The 18,062-nt window shown below is 39.9% G+C and overlaps 1 protein-coding gene across 1 annotated transcript in view; it reads left to right on the forward strand.

Moving 5' to 3' along the window:
- The window catches only part of PKP4 (plakophilin 4), a 235,347-nt gene that overhangs the window by 195,629 nt on the left and 21,656 nt on the right, over positions 1 to 18,062 (forward strand). The window contains exons 10-11 of the mRNA XM_063087760.1: positions 2,283 to 2,411; positions 3,657 to 3,870. Of these exons, the coding sequence (XP_062943830.1) occupies positions 2,283 to 2,411; positions 3,657 to 3,870 (343 nt within the window). The remainder of the gene's footprint in view (positions 1 to 2,282; positions 2,412 to 3,656; positions 3,871 to 18,062) is intronic.

Below are 18,062 nucleotides of genomic sequence, written 5' to 3' on the forward strand. Positions count from 1 at the left end.
TTTGTTTTTTTTTTATTTCAAATACTTGAATTTTGAATTTGGTTTTTTTTTTTATAGTTTTATGTCTTTGATGAGATTCCCCATCTATTCACTTCTATATACATTTTTTTCCTTTAAGTCTTTGAACACATTTATAATCATTTTAAAATTCTCTTCCGATTCTTCTAACATCTGGGTTGTCTCCAGATCTGTTTCTATTGGTTGCTTTTTTTACATCTTTGTAAGTCATATGTTTTTGTTTCTTCTCATATCTAGTTTTAAATTATACACTGACTGTTGTGGATGATACATTATAGGGAATTTGGATTATGCTGTCTCCCATTAGGGTGCTGAGTTTTGTTATGGCAGATAACTGAATTACCGGCAGGTCTTTTTGATCCTGTCAAGATTGGTTTTGTTCTTTGTTAGGTCTATTTCAAATTTGTTTTAGCCCTAGAATATGGCCCTTACTCTATGGCATGGTCCTTACTCCTTGGTAGAGTCCTGACTAAATTCCTGAAGTGCTCATAAGGGTCTGCACTCCGGCTAGACTGGGAGTCCAACATCACCTAGTATGTGTTCAGCTCAGTCACGTAGCAGCCACTCTCCACCAGACCTGTATGTGCCTTGCACGTGCACAGCTTAGTGCTCACTAAGGACCTGTAGAATCACCTCTGCATAGCTTCCTCCTCTCCCTGCCCTGCACATTCTCACCACTTTGGCACCCCCAAATTCTAGTTTTTCCCCCTCATCTCACTAAGTCCATCACGTACTGCTTGACCTCAGATTCCTATGGTCCAGAAAGTACCCTTAGGCAGAAAGCCAGGTGAACAGGGGACTCCTTGGGTGTTTCCCTCCTCTCAAGGATTATATTCTTGTATTATCTGTTGTCCAGGGCCTAAAAACAGTTTTCTCATACATTTAGCTCAGTTTTATAGTTGTTTATGGTGGGAGGGCAAAATCCAGCACCGGTTACTCTATTATGACTGAAAACAGAAGCCTGGGCTTAGGTTTTAATGGAGCAAATCCTGGCAGGCACTGATGTCATCCAACCAGCCCACAAATTGATAACAGTGTTTGCAGGGTAAATTTCTGCCCATCTTAAGTCAAGGTTGGACTTGATGCCAAACAAGCCTAAGCATTGCCCAGCTCCAGCCAGAGCCTACCCTTTGTGTCATCTGATCATTATGGCACCCAGGATGTCAAGAAATCTTGACCATCCCTGTGCCATTTAAAGAGGACAAAAATGTGTATTTGTAATGACTGTGAGTCATCAAAGAAAGCTTGTATCACACTCCTTGCACTCTGTTCATTATAACATAGATTTACATAACAGGCTTTAGACAGATTTTTATCAGAAATGGTTAACATAGTTTAAATGCATAAAAGCAAAACTGTTTATTACAAAGAATGCTTCTATTTAGAATAACTCATCTTTTCAGGGATGATGAATATTAGTAAAATGTCAGTTTACTAGCTGTGTGGCCAGTTACTCAGCCTTTCTGCCTCAACTTCCAAATCTATAAGGTCGCTGTAAGAATAAATGAATTTATATATATATATACACACACACACACATAATATATATAATGCCTAGAATAGTACCTGAAACAAAGTAGATTTTTATGAAATATTGCTATTTAATAATCTAGTTTTATTAAAAAAAAAAAATCTGTACCCACATGTGTGCACATTTGCACACATACATAGAAAAAAGACCAGGAAATGTCAACAGTGGTTTTCTCTGGTTATAGGATTACTGGTAAAACATTTTTTTTTTAATAATTTTCTGTTTCTATCTTATAATCAAAAGCAACCATATATATTACATTTCTTAAAAATCATTAGGCCCACAATATTTGTGATTTCTAGGCTGACACCAGCTCTGCCCATACCCACTGCCCTTTCCTTTCTCCTCAGGTGTGACACCTCACTTGGCTAAAATGCACTTGTTTACCTGTGCCTTGCACCTGCAGATTTTTTACATAAATAAAAAGATATAAAATTTGAATCAGGAGGAGGAACACCAGAGTGGAAAAGTTACTCATATTAAGAATTTCCTTTGTTCCCCTTTGTTCCTCCAGTCTCTGTGCATCTGTGTGTCATGATTTCTTTAAGATCATAAGCGTCTGGGCTTCTGCACAATGTTCAGGAAAAAATTATTTACAGACATATTTTTTTGAATTTTTGTAACTAAGTTTTTGTCTCATCTGAGTTTTTTTTCCTATAACAAATGTTCTGTTCGATGTATTATGACAACCCAAGCCTTCCTTTCTGAAGCCATGTTTTTCTTGTGCAGGGAGTTTGCCTGGCGTGATCCTGAGCTGCTTGAAGTCATTCACATGCTGCAGCACCAGTTCCCGTCCGTTCAGGCAAACGCGGCTGCCTACCTGCAGCACCTGTGCTTTGGTGACAACAAAGTGAAGATGGAGGTACAAGACCCAGAGCCTGGGATGACTCGGGGAAGACAGTGCCTTTCTGCTTAGCAGTCACAAACTAGTATATTTAAGAAATTACCAGATGCAATTCAGAGTTCATTTTAAAGGAATATTTTGATACCATATGCTCTTACTTCTTAACTATGCATTTCAATATCTGTCAGGACAGTTGGCCAGTTAGTCAGCTGGTTGTAGCGTGGTGCTAACAGCACCAAGGTCCAGGGTTTGATCCTTGTAATGGCCAACAACAAAAAAAAGTGTAGAACATTCACTATCTCTCAGGAAAACTAGTTAGATGAGTATATTTCTTGGAGTGCTTTCAGCATTTTCAAATCATGTGTCTACTTCATTAGCTTATTTACAAAACATGAAGCAAAAAATCAATTTAACTTTCATTTCTAAAATATTTTCAAAAAACCAGATAAAAATTACAGTATTCATTGAGCTAATGAACTAATATATTTTATGAGATTCTGGTCAAGATTGGTGCCAACTACGATTAAGTAAAGTTACAGAGGATTTATAACCATCACTAATGCTGAACATACATGAATGTTTTGTTTCAGATTTTAAAGTTTTTTGGTATTTATAGAAACAGAGCAAGTTATTAGTTATTGGTGAGTATTCTATAACATACAGATTTTTTTTTTAGGGCCACTTTGCCCCCTGCAATGTCACATAGAACTGACGTGTTTTTCATCAGTTTAATATGCAAAACAACATACCAGCTATAAACCTAAAGGTGTATGTGGTAAATAAAGCCCAGAAATATTTGTGTAACATACTAATGAATTGACAAATGGAAGAAAATGTAGGGAGAGTAGCCTAGAGCACCAATTCTAGAAACTAAATGACTTCAGTCAAAAATTCTTTCCTGACAGTACAGGAAATACAACTAAGCACGTAGCTTAGTTGTGTTTGTATATTTGCATATTGCACTCCTGGAAGGAAAGCATAATTCCCGTGTGTGTTCAGAGAGTTGGAGGAGTACTGTGCTGCCTACACATGGACATTAATTCACCTAGGTCTCCAGTCTCTTTTTTAAGCCATGAACCTGGGCAAAGAGCATCATCTTGGAGAATGTTCTTAGCATTTATAAAACGTGTTATTTAGAATGAAAAGTAACCTTTTGAGATGATCTGGAGTTATCCATTTCCCATGATCTCTCCATAACAGATTTTGTTTGATCACTGATCAGTCACATCACTTAGGCCTGGTACCTAATATTTTTCATTCTAGGTGTGTAGGTTAGGGGGAATCAAGCATCTGGTTGACCTTTTGGACCACAGAGTTTTGGAAGTTCAGAAGAATGCTTGTGGTGCCCTCCGAAACCTTGTTTTTGGAAAGTCTACAGATGAAAATAAAATAGCAATGAAGAATGTTGGTGGGATACCTGCCTTGTTGCGACTCTTGAGAAAATCTATTGATGCAGAAGTAAGGGAGCTTGTCACAGGTAGGTAGAGAATATGATCTTGTCCTAGAGGAAATGTTGACAACAATCTAGACTATGCCCTTTGTATAGAGGCATTGTGGGAGAGTTGGAGGTTCTAGGTACTGTAGTGCTCACAACTGTGAAGGCTGAATATAATTTAATCTAATGATTCAGAAGCCATTTGCAGTGCTACAGGGTGATTTCTATTAGTATCACACATTGTACTTATTAATGCATAAGTATCAGCTAACAGATGTGTTGTTCATGGAGGGCTAAAGATGTCACTTTTTATTTATTATTCCATCATTTTAAATAGACTGGCTCTCACCTATATTATGAAACTAACATATACTTAATGGATTGGCTACCTTCCACTTCAGTTTAGCCAGTGTCCGAGAGCCTATTTGTATTACCAGGTACTTTGCAAGGGATATAAAACTGAATAGAACTTGGTCCCTGCCCTCAAGTAGCATTCAGGCTGGGGAGGAATACAAGTGGTTCTGTGAATGCCAGGTAAATGTGGCAAGTGCTGTGACTCAGTAGAGGTTGCATCGGGAGCACAGAGAATGGGTAGGGAAGTTCCCAGGACAACATGAAACCAGAGTTGGACTCAGAAGATGAGGAGACATTGACTGAGTAAAAGAGGAGATCTTTCCAGTCATAAGCAGAGGCTCAGAGCCAGCTTGGGACATGGCTTCAGAGCTGCCAGCAGGAGAGGGCTGCTGTGTCATAAAATGTACTGGAGTAAAATTAGGCCAGAGATACAGGCGTGGCTTGGGGAACTGTTGAGGAACTCAGTTGTGTCCCACATGCAGTGGGGACATGAGGACATTCCATGGCCAGTTTAGGCTTTTAAATTCATTATCACTGCAGTCAGTGGGGTAGAGGATTGACTTGAAGAAACAAGCCTGGCATCTGGGAGGCCTACGAGGAGGTCAGCAGTATAGAAATAGCAACTTGAACTGTTTCCATGATGGAAAAGGAGGGATGGGTGAAGGAGAGGTAAGGTTAGAGGATATTTCCTGGTCCAGGCGTGATGGTCAGATGTGGGGAGTGGGAGACAGCTAGGAGGAGTGGGCGATGTTGCAGTGCCAGCGGCTATGTTCAAGAGCACTTGAGGTTGAGATGGAAGAACGATTCTGCAGGAGGACCAATTAATGACAGCATTGTGCATAGTAGAGATTCTGGGAAAATAGTAAGTATTCATTAGCAGGAGAATGGGTAAATAAATCACAATATTTTCACACAGTACAAGAGTTAAAATAAGTATGTTAGAGCTATATATAGCAACACAGGTATATCTTGACAAACATTTGCAGAATGATAACTGCAGCATGATATTATATGTATAACATTTTTAAATATGTAGATTAAGACTGTAAATTATTCTTGGATATATGCACTGCAGCAAAGTTAAAATTTCTGATTGGAATGATAAAAATAGATTCCAGATAGTGGTTGCCTCTGTGAGAGGGAGGGAAGAAAATGGGGCTGGGGAATGTATTCCAGCTCTACTTCTTTACAGAAACCTGAAACAAGTAAAACAAAATGTTAATATTTTACAAAGCTAGATGGTGGATACCTGGGTGTTTGTTTTATATTTACTATGTTATTTTTCATGCTTAAGATATTTAATTTAAAATTTTTAACTACATTTCTTTGGAATTAATCCCATTCTCCACTGGCTTCTACTATGAAACAGAGTTGTAGGTTCTGTCAGATATAATTCAGAAACATGGGAAGGTAGCAAACCATCATGCATCTGATATTTAAGGGGAATCAACTTTCTCATAAGATATTAATGTTCAAAATTCAGCATTAATAACGAGGGGTCTTCAGAAAGTTTGTGGAAATTTTTGAATTACCTGTTAATTTCATTTTTCCACAAACTTTTTGAAGTACCTTTGTATTTTCCTGTACTCCAAATAAAGTATGAAATCCACATACTAAAAGTAAAATGCACTTTATATAATCTTAAACTCTGTAATGGACTGCCTGCCTTGATGGTATTTTGAATATTAATGCCTTAACACTTCTAAATTACATATTGATTTATTAGGGAACATTCCCTCTTTCTGAGATGCTTTTGAGGCATCTCACCCTCTCACACCAAAAAATAAATTACACATACGTGTGCATGTATAAAATGAAATTAGAACAAGCTAAATAGAAAAAGGAAAACTGTAGTCAGTGTCCATCCTAGAAGTGAATACAGTCAGTGTGAATATGCCCCAAACTTTACCCTAAGCTGCCAGTTAGGGGAGCATAGAGGAGCTGGTGTTATTTGTGATATATGATGAGTGCTTTCTTTCCTTGTTTAATGTTTCTCTTCCCATCGCTCTGAACTTACTGTGTGGTGTCCCCGAATCTTCTCACAGTAACACTCTATGCAACCAACAAAGCTGCAGAATGATATGTGGCACTCCAAGAGATCAGCAGTGACCCAGGGACAACCTGACATCAGAAGCACAGCTTCTACTCAGATTTGGCTCTCTTTTGATTAACTAGCCAGATGACTTGGTCCTCGCATTCTTAATGTGCAGCTTTTTTCTGTTCTGTCATAATCTCTCACAGAAGGAATAAGTGTTTTCTGGAATTTTCTTTCTGAGGCTTTTCCTCGGGAAAACCGGTTACAGTGACTTTCCTGAGCTGAGCTGAAGGAATTTGTAAGATTTTGTGATAAACAGGAAGAAAGTACATGAAAGTTGGTAAAATTTTTTCTATTTAAAAATAAATCAAATTTATTTGAGGTAGAGCCAGACTTCACTATTTACTAATTTACCTGGGGCACACTCTGGAATGGAGTGCTAATTTAGATGCTTTTCTCCACATTTTATCATTTTTGTGTGGCTACAGTAATAGTAGTTAAGAACAGAAGACGTTTTGAGACACAGACCCTGGCCTTGAGAAGATATGAGTGTTTTCTTTCAAGAACTATTTTCCTAATAGACAGTATCACTTCCAATGTAAAACTAGGAGCAAACTCTGATATTTTTCTTTTGGAAATATCTGCTGGTAGCTTTTAGGGTTTAGGAAGCATTTTTTGGACATACTTATAGAGTAGGGGAAGTTAAGAATTGCTTTGTGACTATATAATTTTACCACTAATAATTTATTTTGATATGTGGACTGGTTGCTTGTACTCTCTTGAAAACATTGGAATGGGAGTGGTCAGAGTATAAACTGATTCTATTGTAAAGGAGTTGGACCAGAGGACTTCAGAAATGAGTTTTCATTCCAAAAGGCTGAATGTTGGCCTGAGATTGATTTATATGTAAACATTATCTAGCTAATATGTGCAATTACCAAGTCACAATATAAATCCAGCATAGTTGCTTCTGTGTGTGTATATACATACATTTATAGTACAAGATTTATGGAGACAACAAAATTTCTCAGTCCTACAGTTCAGTGGTACCAACCTTAACTGATGTTCAGAAATATTTTAAGAGTGACTGATCCCTGATATGTTTTAAAGCACAAAAACATTCAGAGATACTTGAGCTCTTTAACTCTTCCTGTCATGTACTCATAAGCTGTCTTTAAATTGTAGAATCATGGGGGTAGGAGGGGACCTCAAAATTCATTTTGTTCAATCAACCATCCAATGCATGAATCCCCTGTCCAGCTTCCACACTAGCACAAGAAGCTAGCACAGGTCAAGGCTGAGCAGCAAGGTTGTCCAGAAAGCAGCAAGAAGGCATATCAAATGATATGACTTGAGAAGGCAAGAAAGACAAACCCTCACGAGCTCATTTTTCCTAGGAATGGCTGTACAAGACCAGTTCAGCCCTCGATCCAGCCACCCAGGCCCCTCCCAACCAGGAAAGTGGGCCCCAGTCTAAACCATCCTCATTAAAGCAAAGTGCTCCAAACATGGACAGTGGGGTGCTATGTCACCATGTCACCCAGCCTTCCCTATCAGCTGCCCCTCTCTTATAAAATCCCCTTTGAAAATAGAACATTATCCTTCCAAATTTCAATGTTCTGCCAATGTCATCCACAATATCATGGCCCTGGCCAACTGTGTACCGTGCTTGGCCTTTGTAGTTATGGTCTAAGAGTTCTTCAGTGAAAATTACAGTCAGCTTAGGATCATGAGATATTAAAGCACAATTAATTGTAGTGTTCAAAATATTATATAATTTAAAGAAATTACTATCCCCTTGAAACTAGGTGTCCTATTATTCTTAATATTAAGTAATTCAACCTAGTTATTAATCCAAAGTCTTTTTTTCCTAGTCCCCTTTGTTTCAGTTTGGCAATTTTTACTATACTTAAAGAAATTTTAGCTATTCTTTTTAGAAAGATGCCTTCCTTGCCTTTGCTTTAAATATAATAACTGCCCAGAGCCTATATTTTTAGCCACATTTTTATTTTCAGAGGGAGTAAAATACTTTTTGCCAAATATATTTCCCCAAGACAGTGTGGCTGTCATTGTTAATTAAAATGGTTCTCTAACACATAACATGATTCTTGTGTTCTCTTCATTGCACTGAACATCTTCCAGGTTGAAACCTAATGAGCTTTTCTTTTAGTGATTGCTGATATATGTGGGTGATTAGGGTGATTTCTTTATTATTCCAAAGGTACTTTTTGCTGTTATTGTGCTGAAAATTGAAAGCTGGATGAAGTATCGTTGTTCCCCAGTTGGGTTATAAAATGAATGTCTGCTAGGCCACAGACTATGGATAAAAAGTGGGAACATCTTGTCACTAAAGAAGATATGTTGAGCTCATTTGTTCAAGATAATTAAATAGTGTTTCTAAGCTAAGAAATATGAGTTTCAAGTTATTGAACATCCTGAAAGCATCATTTTTTAAAACTATAGAAATTGAAGATATTGCACAGAATCTGGAGGCCTGCTTTGTAATGCACCAGATGTCCTGAAACTATCGCACTTCTATTACCCCCTAATTAACACTGGTGTTAAATACCAGAAAGTAGCCTTTGTTCTTCAATAATAATAGACTTTGTTCATATGACTGCTATATTCACAGTCCTTCCTATTTAGCAAGTGATATTCATCTGTATGGCTAAGTAAAATATTTCCACACTGTTTATTTTAAAATTTTTGGATGCCAGCAATGGATTCCAGACACTAAGAAGAACATGAAATTAGTCATATTCCCTTCCTGATCATTAGCTCCATATTTCTAATTAGACAGTAAATTAATCAGAAAATGATAGTTATGCACTAAGGAAAGGTAGATGGACCAGGCTAAGGTTTAGCAAATCACAGGACGTTCTGGCGAGAATTAGTCTTATATACTGTAAAGAATTGGGGCTTAGTGGACATGCATTCAGCCTTCTGTTACTTGCCTTTATAGGATGAAACAATTAACTAAATGTGTTCCCTTGGCCTTGAATATTTCAAGATTTTCAAAAAAAGTTATTTATTCTCTTTCAGTCTATTACTTTCTGTCTTGCTTTTGTGGACCACTAGAGCTGTTAGGAGCTGCTAGGAGCTGCCAGGAGCTGCATGAGTCATTTTCAGAAATCTAACAACATCCTCTCCCAGTTCTCAGCCTGAATCCGTAAGGATCCGTATCACTTGGTCCACTTTATAGAACAATAACAACAGAAACACTTTCGTTCTCTCATTTATTGAACATTTCAAACCATAAAAATTAATAATGAAAAATAAAATGATAAATTTTAAAAAGTTTAATTGGTAACAGAACAATTTTTTTTTTTTTTTTTTTTAAGATGACCGGTAAGGGGATCTTAACCCTTGACTTGGTGTTGTCAGCACCACGCTCAGCCAGTGAGCGAACCGGCCATCCGTATATGGGATCCGTTCCCGGGGCCTTGGTGTTCTCAGCACCGCACTCTCCCGAGTGAGCCACGGGCCGGCCCCGGTAACAGAACAATTTATCATAAATGATCCAATTCTTAATTCAGTCAGAAAACTTTGAACTGGAAAGGGCTCTAAAGAAATCTTCTATTCTGCTCCCATATTACAGATGAGAAACTGGGGTCCAGAGAGATTAAGTGGGCAAGTCTCCAGGTTGAGTTTCTGATGTGCAGGCTGGAGTTTTTCCACCCCTACTCCTGCCCCTGCCTGCCCTGACCCATCCTCAGGCCACTGAGAAGTGCTGCACAGGAGCAAAATTTGGGGGTGCAGATGACCTGTTTTTTAATGTTGTTTCCCTTGTCCTTTCAAATTACCACCAAAAGAGGAAAAGAAAAAACTCCACAATATGCTTTACTCACTGAATTTTGCCCAGGATTGTAAAGAAATGTCCTTGAACTTCACCACCAGCATGGGCACATCAAACTATGATCAGGTATATCATTAAGCTTCAGTTTGCTTAGAAAACCTGAGAAATGTGGTTTTAGTCTTGTGAATATTTCAAGATTTATACTCTCAGTATGAAAAGATTCAATCTTGTAAGTGGACTTTGACCTTACATTTTGAGTGTAGGCTTCCAAGTGCCGAGCAAAAGGAAGTATTCAAGTGGAGAGACTCTGAGAGGGTCACATAAAGAAATTGGGTAGTTAACCAGCAGTCAGAGGAGAATTTCTCAGCAAAAGAGAGGCCCTGTAATGACACAGGTAGACTAGATGGCCTGTAAATGCGAGGAAGGTAGGGGGATATGGAGAAAACTGAAAGTGAAGGTGTCCAGGAGATCCTAGATCAGGTTCCTCAAATGCTTTGCAGTTTGAGTCTGTCTGATACCCGCTAGCTGATGACTGGAGGCACTTTTGTCTCTGAGATTCTGCTGGTACCAAACTGGGTTGAAGATTTAGTGCAGTCACAGATGAAGTTTGCTCCTAGAACACGTTAAGTCAGCTGTAGAACATATGGCTTGGGTAACTTTTTCTATGATAGTGTGAATGACCTGATCCTGCGTCAGACACTGAAGTAACTTTCAGTGGCCAGGGCGCCGCCCTCATTGCTACATCTGCCTCAGAACCATTCTCCGATCCCTGTTACGTAACCTATTCCCTTTTACTAACGCTCCTTGAACAGAAGGAACCATCCCTGACATTCCTCATGGGCAATTGTCAGTCAGCATTTCTGAATTGTAAATTTATTTCTTTTCTGTCAAAATGCCTTTCTAGGGAACGTAGGACTGTATAACTAGATTATGTCATTAATCCTCTCAATATACCCAAAAAGTGGTAGAATTACCTAGAACGAAGAAGAATATGTTGAAATGCAAATATGATTCTGCAAATGGATCTCTAGAAATTGATAGATCTTTCCAAAGGTGCTGTGATCCACCTTTGTGCCTGCAAAATCACAGAAATAGTCTAATGTTCTCTGAAGGTCTATCACACATGCCCTTCAACTGGGGAGAAATTTCCACAGCAGGAGCTGTCGCCCTTCAAGTTGAACATACAGCCTCTGCAGCCAGCCTAGGTCTTCAGTTCCACACAGCCCCCTCCTGGGAAGCTCCTTCCCTCAGGCCACCCGAGCACCCACTCATGCAAGATAGTGACGCTCGGAGCGCAACTGGACCTGAGTGAGCCCTCTTTTGCCTAATGATCACTATGCATCTGCTATGTGCAGGAACCCTGGGAGCTCCGACACAAGCAAGGCAAGTCCCCTTCCACCCAGCAGGCCAGCTGCGCCTGGCGTGGCAGCCAGGCGGGTGGGATGAAAAGCCCTGAGCCGTGCCCTGAGCCAGGAGCAGCTCTGCGCATTCAGCTGCACTGGGGGGTCCCCGTCAAGTGGAACCTCAGCTCACGTCGGGCTCCACATTCTCACCACAAGCACTCCCCCTTCCTCTTGACCTTCCTGTCACCTCCTCATCACCTCCCTCCTAATCTGCTGTCCTAGGAAACAGGTTCTGGCCTATTAGCCTCACTGTCATCCCTGGGGTCACACCTGTGCCTGCATTTCAGGCTTCCCCACCTGCCTGTCCAAATCTTCAGTCCCTGTGCCCACCTTCCAGGCCAGCCCCAGCCATGAGCCCCCCAACTCCTCCACCTCTCCCAGGGCCACCATCTGCCTGAAGGGCTCCCTCCAACCCAGGCTGCTTCTCCCTGGCCTCTGCCCTTCACACTCCAGCTCAGATATGGTGTTCTTTGGTTCTTCCAAACAGAAGTTCCCATACTCTGAAAAACATCCAGGGGAGACAACATGGAGTCAAGTGAGTGTGGGCTTTGGAGCCAGATCAACATGTTTTCTTTTCACTGTTCCTCCAGGCAGATAACCTCTGCCAGGTACCAGCTTTCCGGGTGGTAAACAGTACCTGTTGCATGTGTTTTTGTGATGACGGATGTGGAATGCCTGGCACACAGGCTATTCAAACCATGCTTATCGCTCTTTCCACCCTTTGTCACAACTGCCTTGTAACTGTTTGTGGTGAGCACTCCTGAGAGTAAATGACTCACCTAAGTGTCTCCCTTAGAGTCTGGCATAAAATGAACTGGTGTCTCTGCCAGCACTGCCCGATAGAAGTATAATGTGAGCTGCACATGTAATTCTTAATTTTCTATAGCCACCTTAAGAAAGGGAGAAAAACAGTGGATTTAGTCTAATAATGTATTTGATGTGCTCCAGTAGTTCCAAAGTATCATTTCAACTTCTAATCCTTATAAAAATTGTTAGTGAGATGTTTAACATTCATTTTTCATACCACATCTTCATAATCTAGCGTGTATTTGACACAGCACATCTGCACTTGGACTAACCACATGTCAAGTGCTCAGGAGCCACATGTGGCTGATGGCTGCCATACTGGACAGCAGAGGTCTATACATGCTTGAGTAGAGGTAACGTCAATCTAAAAGGTAGGAGGTGTGCAGTTTTAAGGTTGGCAGGAAGTGGCAGGTGGCCATATTGTGACGGGATGTAATCACTGTGGTGTCTTCACATTACTCTCATCCCAAGAGAAAGCCACAGAGGTTTATAAAAACTGCACTGGAGGTAAGGAGAGGATTTCAGGGGCAGCTGCAGAGGGAAGAAATGGAAATGTGTTTTTGTTAGATCCCGAGTGTTGCAGCCAAAGACTGTCTAGAGAGTAATAATAGAGGCGTGTGGTAGGAGCAGGCAGGGACCCTCGGTTCAGAGGCCCACCTTCCTTGTTATCCACAGATTGTGGACCTTCATACGCCATCTGCAGCCCTGATGTTATTATATTTGTACCATTCATCTAGTATTTCTGCCCCCGTTTTTCAAGAATGCTTGCAGGGTGTGTATACATGACACCAGCCCGTTTCAACAAGCCCACAGATGCAGAATTGCCAGGAGATAAATGAGTACACCGGACCGTGTCCCTGCCTCCACACAGCTGGAGCACAATCGTGATAGCTGACCTGTCGGGACACTCGCTCAGTTCCAGGAGTGGTGGGAACTTGACCTTAGCGTCTGTTGTCCCGTTTCCTGTCGTTCGCAAGGCGGGGGTCCTCAAGGACGTGGTGTGAAAGAGTATGAGTAAAACAAGAACATCCAGAGCAGACACTGAGAAGGAGGCTAACTCATGAGAGAAAATGCGGGACATGTTCAGTGGTGATTTTTGAAGTACACTGCTATTTTTTGGGCTGTTTTTTTTCTTTTGGCAATGTCTACAAACACTTGTTCTCTCCCGTTTTTTAATAATTAGGAAACGGCATAAATGGAACGCTATATAAAAATGAATGATTTGAGATTGTCTTTTATATCAGAAAGAAAAATAATTATATCCACTGTTGTGTAGTCATGCTACAAAAAAATCGCATTTTCCAAACGTTTGTTTGGTTTTTAATGTCCCTTAAGAAATATTTTTTCAAATAGCTGCTATTATTTTAATTAATCAGTAAAATCAGCTTCTAATTGGACTATAAAATTATCAGTTGGCCATTAGAATAGCTATAAAACTAGTTTTAGATGTGAGCTCTTTCAAAATTCTGCAGCGTAGGATTTATGTGAAATGGTATTTTAATTACTTTATTCATTCTTTGTGAGGGAAATGAACTTTTATCTCTCATGGCACTATTTCATTGTGATTATTGGTTACTTATAATTATGTGTACTTTTTCCTGTGGTAAAGAATAAGTAGCATTTCCTACAATAATATGCATAAAATTTCCTAATATTTTCTAAATTAGTTTGTATATATATATTCTTAGTCCTCACAATGAATAACTAATTGCTTTAAATTAAATAAAACCTCAAGCTTCCTAAACCAAATTAGAATTTGTTTTTAACTTTCTCTTTAAGAACCAGGAGACAGTGCAGCAGGCTGGTAAATGTTTTTGAAGCAAATTTAGCATTAGGATGTCAGAGCTAGAGGTTTATCATGTTGATGGAGAATGCTAATCCTACGGCTCTCCGTTTTCTCATCAGTCTTACTACGTCTGGAAGTTGGTGTATTTTCCGTTCATTACTTACTGCCCTAGCAAGATTCTTCCTGACCCATTAAATGAAGCCCTAGACAAAGTGAAGAGAACATTGTTTTATTACTACTTTAGAGGTGTGGAGTGCACACAGGTATTATTAGCTTGTCTTAAGAAGGGTGCTTTTACTTTGAGTAGAAAAGCCAAATTAATCATTCCATATCTAGGGCTTTTAAGTTTAATTGAACCTTTTTCATCCAGTATTTGTTGATCAGAACTGCGTATTTTGGCTTTACATAACCTTATTTGGGAAATAGAAAATTGGGAATAGAAAATGAGGAAGAAAAACCAGTGTCTTGAAATTGCTTTGATGTTCGAAATGGCTAGTTAAACCCACACCAAATGTTGTAGCTCTTTATGTTACATGGCAAAGTGCAGGATTAGTGGGATAATATAGTGCGGGATGATAAAGCTGCCTTTGTGGTGTCCCTTGAATGCCACATACTTAGCAAAAATAGAATCTTTCCTTTTTTCTGGTCAAGAATAACTTTGAACATTTTTTTGAAGTTACAGAAATGAAAGGCTGAATTTTTATGGAGGACTGGTTTTATGATCAATCAGTTCTCTCAGTGACCAAAAGATAGCATAGTCAGCTTGTCTACCAAAGGGTTACATATTTTACATTTTGTAATTTGGCAACGCTGTTCCTTTTTTGTTTTGAGGTTTGAGGCATAGGGATTCTGGCCCATTGGTATAATCTTACCTCTGATTCCAGGAGATGGAGCAGCAATGGGATTCTCCTATCTGCATAGTTAAGAAGGTGGTTTCAGCAGCCAACTGTTTTGGTCTCAGTTTGAGTGTCAGGCACAACTATGCTGACAAATTCTGTAAAAGATCCAGAACATTGTTGTGACCCTCTCCCCATAATTACAGACCTTAAAAAACACCCCTGAATGCTCGGTTTTCAGAAAAGACACAAAGGGACGGTAATACTTATGAGCTAAGTCTGAATAAAAGGGAAATCTAAAATCAAACCCAGGATATAAAATGGATCCATCAATAAATATTTTTGAGCGCATGTTATGTGTCTTGCATATGTGTAACAAGACAAAAGAATGGATGACAATAGACTATTTGCTCCTCTTCATATCATAATTGCCTACTGAAATTTAAATTTAAATTTTATTTAGAAATATAAATGTTCGTTATTTTAAAAATTTCAAATCCATAAAATAATTAAATGGGAAAGTTAATTCATTTGGGGCAGCTTAACTTTTTAAGGTATCTTCTGTAAAGAGCATAACACCTGGCACAGAGCAAAGCCACAGTAAATGGTAATGCTACTATTGTCTGTATTGACTTATGAACATTAATGCTGTGCCCAATCCCAGATAAATGCAATGGCTAACAGTAAACCACAGAATGACATACAACTCCATTGGTCATTCTAAATGCCTGAGAAGAAGAAATAGCCGGACAAAATTCTAGTACCAGCATGGAAAATCAGGGGAATCCTCCAATCTGGGAAATATCCTCTTGACAGAAAGTAGAGGCAGAAATGACAAAAAACAAGTTTTTCTGCCAGTGATTAGAGAATTTCTAGGCATCAACTCCAGGATCCAACATACAGAAGCACTACCCCTCTTCTTGGTCATGTTTCCACCTGAAGTTTTTGACAATTTGTTTAATTTTCTGTACAGATATATTCAATTTTATACTTATGGCCTATAACATAATAGGCTTTACTTTCCATAACATTGCCTTGCAGTTAACTTTGCTGGAATATGTTTATACTGTGAAATAGAAGACAGCTTATTGGAAAATGTTGAATTGTGTAGAGTGAGGAATTTAAAAGGCTTTGACAGAAAGAGAATTTGTGCTAGTGGCATTAGGAATCATATATTATAAAATTGTCAGCAGTAGAGGTTAGAAAATGACCCTTTCCCCATTGACAACTTCCGGTCCACATGCTGCCACTGTGGTTGGCCCATGCCCTGCAGGCCCCATCAGTGCCCTGGGTTCCGTATGGTTGGCCTCGTTAGCAGGAAGTGTTAAAGCCATGTTGTGGCAGAATCTGTCACCCCGCCTGCTATGCCCCCACCCACTCTTTCTTCTGTCTTCTCTCCTCCTGTTATCTGGACAAGACAGATTACCAGTTGTTTCCTGGGTTCCTCCTACCAGTCTTCTAATACTTTTCCCTAAGATGGTGCTTATCAATATCTTTTAGATATGAAACCCTTTCTTGAAACAGAAACACACTGAAGCTCAATATTGAGCACAGATAAATATGAAGCTGTACTGGGTCAGTTGAAATGGAGATCTGGAGCTCTGCTGCCAGTTCTCCTCCCCTAGCTCCTCAGATGGCTGCCCCTAAGGGGGTCCAGCAAGCCCCCAGAATGCAGAGAGCACAGTTTGAAACCATTGCCACAAAACATTTGAGAGAGAAACATAGCCAGTTGCATAAGAATCCATGTAGAAATAGTTCCAGCTGTAGAATTTAAGTTCTTTCCTTACATGTCTTCTGTTGTGGACCACGAGATAGTTACATGAGCTGAGGTCTGTCAAGGTAAACAGAACAAGCCTTCAGAAATAAAGCAAGGTCTTCACTTCTGATTCTGAACTGTCTAAATCCCGCTCCCATCCCATGCTCACCCCTCTTGAAGGGAGAACCAGTCTGGGCCTAACTAGATGAGCCACTACTGTAGTAGTGAAAGGCTGTAGTTATGGGGTAGGAGCAGAGAAAGGGCAAAAGTCCTTGGAGAACAAAGGAAACCAAATCAGTGATGTACAGATGTCAAAGCAAAGTGAAAGAGGAGGGGAGTGGGCACAGGTGCAGAGCAGAACACAGAACCTAGGACGGAACACAAGCATCAGCCACCATTACCCATCATCCCTGCACAGCATGTAGACGGGCCAGAGTAGGCATGCTGGGGAAGGGGCAGTCCTCCCTCAGTTTATAGTCAGAGTATTGTTTCATTCTCTGGTTCTACCCCTTTGCTGCTACCTCTCCTTCCTCCTCAGAGGAAAGAGCTTCCGTCTGCTCTCTCGTGCCCCCCTCCTTTACAGCAGCGCCCAGAGAGGCTGAGCAGGCAGTTTCTGGGCTGGCTCCTGGTGTCACAACACACTGGAGCAGCAGTTCTCGGGCTTGTCCGTAGCCCAGCACCTTTGATCAGTCATACTCATGAGCCTGACATGCATCCATGGACATGGGCACGTTTTGCCAACTCCTTCCTCTCTACAGGGTCACAAGGGTTTCTTTGTGTCGATAGTTCTGAAAGCATTGAACAGACTTCTGAGCAACTTGCCAAGGATATGTCAGAAGTGTAGGGCTCTGAGGGACTTTAGTGCAGAGAAAACCAGCTCTTTTCCACCTCCTTCCCTCTTACTCAGGAAAATGCATTGATGTGAAAATGACATCAGGGTAAGTATCATCTCAGGTTTGCTCTAATTTCTGTAAGAGCAATTATTAGAAAACATGTTTGCTGTAACAACAATTTAACCCACCTCATAGTTGACACAAATGAAAATCCTCTAATATGTTTACCGATTTAAATAACACTCTAATAAGCTACATTTAAGATGTGTTGTCCTAGAAATCTTGATACGAGTTACAGTAATTTATTTTTAGTTTCACCTATATCCAAAAAGAAACAACAGTAACTTGCACTCCTAAAGCACGTGGCGTGGTAATAAAGCTCTTAAAGTGGAGATGGAAATGTTTAAACCTCATTTAAATAAGGAGGAGAGAACAAATATAACTGTGCCAGTAAAGTTATTGCAACCACTGTATTTAAGCTTGAGCTTCCTGGTAACAAAGGTAAGAAAAGAAAGCGTGATGAAGAGAAACATGCCAGTCTTTCAAGAAAAAGAAATTTTTTCCAAGTACTAAATCCCAACAATGGCTTGTCACACAGCCACTGAATGTAAGGGCCAATGCAATGAAC

Source organism: Cynocephalus volans, chromosome 1, assembly GCF_027409185.1.
Source record: "Cynocephalus volans isolate mCynVol1 chromosome 1, mCynVol1.pri, whole genome shotgun sequence".
Taxonomy (NCBI): Eukaryota; Metazoa; Chordata; class Mammalia; order Dermoptera; family Cynocephalidae; genus Cynocephalus; species Cynocephalus volans.